Raw genomic sequence first — 6,000 nt, 5'->3', positions numbered from 1 at the left:
AAACACACCCAAATTAGATTTTAATTTTAATACTAAAAAGTTCAGCCTAATCAAACCGAAAAGGTAATCAACGGGTGATTTACAAGAACATATGGCTTCGAACGTGGATGATTTTGAACTTTTACCATTGTAATTCAGCAGAGTCTAAGTCCACATTATTCTTCAAGCAACTCATGAAATGGACCCTAAAATGTTCTTGGGCTAGTCTGGCAATATTCCAGCAAAGAATAACCCAATATCAAGATTTCAGCCTAACAAATTGTTTAATGTCTAATAAATAGGTTAAGATTATACTAACAAACACATACCATTACATTTCATTGTATCAAGAGTAAAATATTAAATTTGGAATTTTAAGTAATTATTTGAAAAGTAAGAGATTTTGGGAATAAGGTCTCTTAGATTTGTGGTTTTGTGTAATTTTTTTATGGGTAACTTACATAAATCCCTAAATCTTTAAGTGATATTATATAAAATCTCGATTGTTTTGTTAATTACATTTTATCCCGATTTTTTGAAATGGTGATACATATAAAAAAGTGATACATTTGAAATTAACAAGATATTTATTTAAGGAAATAATAGATTCTCTTTTATTCATTGTATTCTTTTATTTAAGAAAAGATATCTAATTTTTCTCTTTTTTTAGATTTAATTTAGGTGTTTTAATTATGTTTCTCCTTTTCATCTTTAATTATGAAAGATATGTTTTTTGATCTTTTTTCTCTTTTTTCGTCTGATTTTTTTAGATTTAATTTTAATTATGTTTCAATTCTGCTTTTAGTCTTTTTTAAAAAAATATTATTACTTTTGTTTCCTACACTAACTACACTATTACTGTTCATTAATAACATATGAATCACCCAATAATTGAAATAAATAATTGTATAATCACCACAATACAATATATATCACCCATTAATATCATATGAATTACCCAATAATTAAAATAAATAATAGTTGTTCTTTCATATATTATAGTAATATTATAGGAGTAGTATAATTAGATTCATCAGTTAAACTAAATTTACTGAATGATTTTAATTATTGCTTTGATATTTGAGTCTGTTTGAGTATAGTCAGTGTTTGCACTTTGCTCCCATGCATGTCGTAAATGTTGGGTGACAAGTAGCCCGGCCATTCATGGCGTTTGGCAGCTATGCTGGCTACTTAATTATTTATCGCAATAGTAGAGCTACGTGGTCCCTGTGCACCATGTAGCTCGTATTAATTATAGCTAGTTCATGCATGGTAAGACATTTAGAGAACAAAGAATTTGGCGAGTGCTGTAGATTCAACTGAAATCAATTTCATTGCTTTTGATGAAGTAAAAGATTGGTAAGACATTTAGAGAATAAAGAATGGCACGATATTCAATGAAAACAGTTATCTTTTTTGCTTTCGTGTATACGATTTCAACATTTATAACTGTTGATATGAAAGGAGGGAGAGTACAGTACACGATATAAATTCGTAGTAGCTGAGAAAAATAAATAATTATACAGCTTTTCGGGACGTACAGTAATAAATACTATACCCTAAAACTAAATGCAAATGGTATGTATGTTGCAGACATTTGACCAACTACCATTTTACAAGTAGCCAATAAAAAACACTACTCCAGCTGTTGAGAAAGATAAACCTGAATCACACATTTCTAATGCACTTTAATTTAACAAAAGATGAACTCGCTCAATTTAACAACACTACCCCTAATATCCCTTTTTTATTTATTTTTTTAAATCTTTTTTTTTTTTTTTTTGTTGAATATATAGGTTTGGATTTAAAGGGGTCATGTGTTAAATTAAATTGTTACAGCTTCACAATTTCTGGGATGAACACTGGGTACCTATCAATGCAATCTTCCCATGGTCCATCAGTTGGTGTTTTGATTGTACGGTTGCACTTCCATACTGCACTGTTGCACTTGAATCCACTTCCAAATGCTATTTGCCAAATTCTATCACCTTTTCTCATCCTTCCTTTCGCCTCAATGTAACTCAACTCGTACCATAGTGAAGACGATGATGTGTTACCTGTTTACACATAATATAATTAAATAATTAAATGTGCGCTCAAAATCTAACAATGCATTTGATTAAAAAAAAATATTCATGTGTATGTTCATCGGTCTATGAAAAAGAATCAGATATAGAAACACAGGAAGGGAGCAAAATTACTCTTCTGCTCACAAATTCGGCAGAACTCAATAGCTTTGACTCAGATCTTGTATTTGTGTCTAAAAACTATCTTTTCTAGAATTCAGAACTGGTAAACTCTAAATACTATGCTTCTGACACCACCCTTGTGAGGGGGTGTGTTGAAACATAATATAACCAAGTGAGCATTTAAAAGTTGTGCTTACCAAATTTATGGAGAGTCATTCTTGAAGCCTCAACATGCTCAGCAGATAACTGAAGATTCTTCTGAAGCTCATCAATCACAGCCCTTCCACCAGCATGGATGCAAAAGTGCTCAAATGCTTGTTTGAAGTCAGGAATATAAGCTTTCCATTTGGGGTTGAAAATTTTCCTTCCAATGAGAGTGAACAAGAAAAGAAGTTGCTCAGAGGCTGGAAGAACCAAAGGACCAATGGTAGTAATATTGGATTTCAAAGCTTCCCCTGCTATAACCATAAGGTCTTTTGAAAGGTTAATACCAACTTTCCCTTGTGGATCTTCTTGTTGAAACACGCATCTAAATGCCTTATCATCAGCACCTTTATGTGTTCTCACCACATGCATTAATCTGTACTTAGCTCTCCTTCTGTCTTTCCTCTTGTTGGACAAAAGTATAGCAGCACCCCCCATTCTGAACAAACAATTTGGAAGTAACATTGCTCTCTCCGAGCCTTGGTAATAATTGGGAGTAATAATCTCAGTGCTAACAACTAAAGCACATGAATTTGGCCACACTTGGAGAAGGTCCCTGGCCAAATCAATTGAAATTAAACCAGCACTACATCCCATACCAGAAAGGTTGTAACTTTTTATGTTGCTTCTCAGCTTGTACTTGTTCACAACCATAGCAGATAAAGATGGGGTTGGAGAAAACAAGCTGCAGTTAACGATAAGAATATCGATATCTTTGGGCTTAAGACCTGTTCTCTTCATCAAGTCATCAATAGCAGAGAATATGACAACTTCAGCTTCATTTCTAGCTGTTTCCATATTTGGCGTTGGAGGGATGTAATGAATAGCTGGTGGCAAACAGGTTTCTTCACCAAGACCTGACCTTTCAAGAATACGCATTTGGAACTCGACACTTTTGGGATTGTCCTTCAAGATTAAACGTGAATGTTCCATGAAAGTTGAGAAGGGCACTCTACAAGTGACGGGGGCCTTGTAACACGAATAATCGACTAAGTAGATGGATCTTGGTTTAGACATGAAGTAAACTGTGGCTATGAAAATGATGAGGAAAGAAGAGCATAGTAGTTGGAGGACATCAAAGTGAAGTGAATTCCAAATACTTAGTATTTCTTCAGGGCCTAATTTTAGTACCTGAATAATGAGAGCAGCCATTATGGGGACAATCAAGAAAGTAAGAAAATTATTCACAAGGTATTGGTACCCAAGTTTCACGTATTTAAACTTGACAGAGTTTGAGAAATTTGGGAGTGGTTCTGGCATTTTTGCAGCAAACAAAAAATGAATGAATTTTTTTTTTAAGGAGGGAAAGAAGGGAAGGAAATTGCTTGATTGTTGCTAAGACAATAGTAAGCCAAGATTGGTGGGAATTTAAAGAGTAAAATGAGAGGGGCAAAGAAATTAAATGAATAGAGGGGCAGATGGGAAGATTTAATGTAACAACTTCCTCTTAGCTGGAATTTTTTCATTTCTGATCTCTATGATTTTAGAAACTAATATTCGTCATTTTCCTATTATTTTGTTAAAATTGAGATATATACGGTATGCCTATGCCCTATGGTTTAACGAGCTGGAGTTTACTCTAACGTGTGTAATTAAACAAACATATTTTACTAAAGAAAGGTTTCTGTAATCTTTAAGAATGAAAAAATTAATCAAACTTATCTGGTACTAAAAGAATAAATTATTACCTTTGGATATATGGTGATGTACGTCATAAACTTTACACATTATAATTATTTGATTTCGAGCTTAGAGTAATTATTACTATTATTTTTTTGTTTAATAATTTCTAAAATAATTGTGTTATTATTATAACTTCCTGCAGTACCAAATACATATTGCATAATCAAGCTGGATTTATCTCATCAAAATATTTGACGTCTTAGAAAAATATAAAGTCACGTATAGTACAATAACTTTTTCCTACTGTTCAAATCCGTGCATGTTAATAAGACATATAAGGAGTAGTAAGAGGCATGTAAGTAATTCTTCACACAAGTACTCTTATAATTAAGACATATTAAATGTCTTTTTTTAAGGAGCATGCAGGATCATCTAGACCGAAATAGTAGTAATTTACTACTCCCTCCCTCTCAAATTATCCATCCCAAATTTTCTAATTTGATTTCTCATTTTACTTATCTTTTTTCATTAATCAAGAAGAGAAAATTTTTTTTTTCATGTTTTACCCTTTGAATTAATTACTTTTTTTTTTTTCAAATTAAAATATAAACATCATTTAATAGGGATATTATAGTAAACTAGCCATGTTATTAATTATTTTTCTTAATCAATGTGCCATCTCAATTTGGGATGGAGGGAGTATATGATCCTTTAAACACCTAATTCAATATTCTCTCTCCGTTTTGTATTAATTAGCCCCTATGGACTTGAAACACACATTAAGAAAAATATTTATTAAGGATCTACTTTATCAAATTAACCTTATTAATTATGCTTTAAAAATATAAATTTGAGTTATACAATTTGTTTAGTCATTTAATGATAAAGGGTATTATTAGAAGAACATATTAAAATTCTTTTGATTTTATTAAAGGAACAATTAAATTGAAACAAATATTTTTAAAAAGAGGGCTAGTTAAAATGAAACAGGGGGAGTATAATTTATTCTATTAGTGGAAAGATAAGGCTTCAGTTTGAAGTAGTGAACCACAATCATATCCATAATCTTGTGTTCCAAGGTTAATGCTCTAACTTCAACGTTCCCTTTTTTATTATTAAATTAAAAAAACTCTTTTCTTTTGGACTATTAGCCAAAGAATTGAAACAAAACAAGTATGAATATGTCAATGTTTTCTAAGTTTGCAAAAGGAGCAGTGACCATAATTTAAAGATATAAAATTAAGTATAACAAATAAAATTTCTGGCCCATATGTAGCATTAACTCTCTATTATCAACTTATTCAAACACTTAAAAAATTCCAGACATGCATCATACATGATCTGGTATGTTTTTTACCTAATGTATTTATTTATTTGGTATTTTCCCTTCTACTTTCACTGTAGAATAGGTAATATATCCCTTAAGATTAGAAAAGTTGTAGTTCAAAAAAAATCTTGATCTTCAGAATACATCCAAAAATTTAGAACAAAGGGTCTGAGGAAAATACTTAGTTATTGCATTTTCAGTATTTTGGAGGACATAACGTCGAGTTACTTTCTTATTAAATATTGACATTAAAAGCAGTTTGCCCCCCAAATATGACTAAATATCACATTATTATCAGCTAAGGTTCTGATATCGACACATTACGTACCATTAATTCCAATCAAGGTTTTAATCATATTAGAGATTGAAGCAAAAATGTAAACAGTTGGGGTAGTTGTAAGTTGGGTTGTGACCATTACCTTCCTATATTAAATTCAGTACAGCTAAACATTAATCTATTGAGCTAACAGTGTCGACTCTTAGCTTTTTTCATATGCAATGCAATCATTTGTTAGTGTACAATTTATTTTTGGCGAATATAGTTCTCCCAAAATTGGTACAAAAATAAACTTGGATGGGCATAAATAAATCAAAGTACTATGCACATCTTAGTGAAATATATTAATTCATTGTTGTTATTTCTTTATTTAAACTTGGTTTTGCTTTTATTAGTAACTA

At 31.2% G+C, this 6,000-nt stretch overlaps 1 protein-coding gene across 1 annotated transcript; it reads right to left on the bottom strand.

The window, feature by feature from the left end:
• Nucleotides 1–1,372: 1,372 nt before the first annotated feature.
• LOC107860042 (3-ketoacyl-CoA synthase 5) lies at nt 1,373–3,732 on the bottom strand. Its single transcript, XM_016705237.2, has 2 exons — nt 2,366–3,732; nt 1,373–2,036 (listed from the first exon to the last, which is right to left on the bottom strand). Exons 1-2 carry the CDS (start codon nt 3,630–3,632, stop codon nt 1,813–1,815), a joined length of 1,491 nt encoding a protein of 496 aa, XP_016560723.1. The 5' UTR covers nt 3,633–3,732; the 3' UTR covers nt 1,373–1,812.
• Nucleotides 3,733–6,000: the final 2,268 nt, after the last annotated feature.

This window comes from Capsicum annuum, chromosome 2 (assembly GCF_002878395.1).
Source record: "Capsicum annuum cultivar UCD-10X-F1 chromosome 2, UCD10Xv1.1, whole genome shotgun sequence".
In the NCBI taxonomy this organism is placed as follows: Eukaryota; Viridiplantae; Streptophyta; class Magnoliopsida; order Solanales; family Solanaceae; genus Capsicum; species Capsicum annuum.
The sequence above is the reverse complement of the archived record's forward strand: the minus strand, read 5'-3'. Positions and strand labels throughout refer to the sequence as shown.

Coding starts and splice junctions, on each gene's coding strand:
- LOC107860042 (XM_016705237.2), bottom strand. CDS start 3,632: ATGCCAGAACCACTCCCAAATTTCTCAAACTCTGTCAAGTTTAAATAC. Junction 2,037..2,365: donor AATGACTCTCCATAAATTTG/GTAAGCACAACT, acceptor ATGTGTAAACAG/GTAACACATCATCGTCTTCA.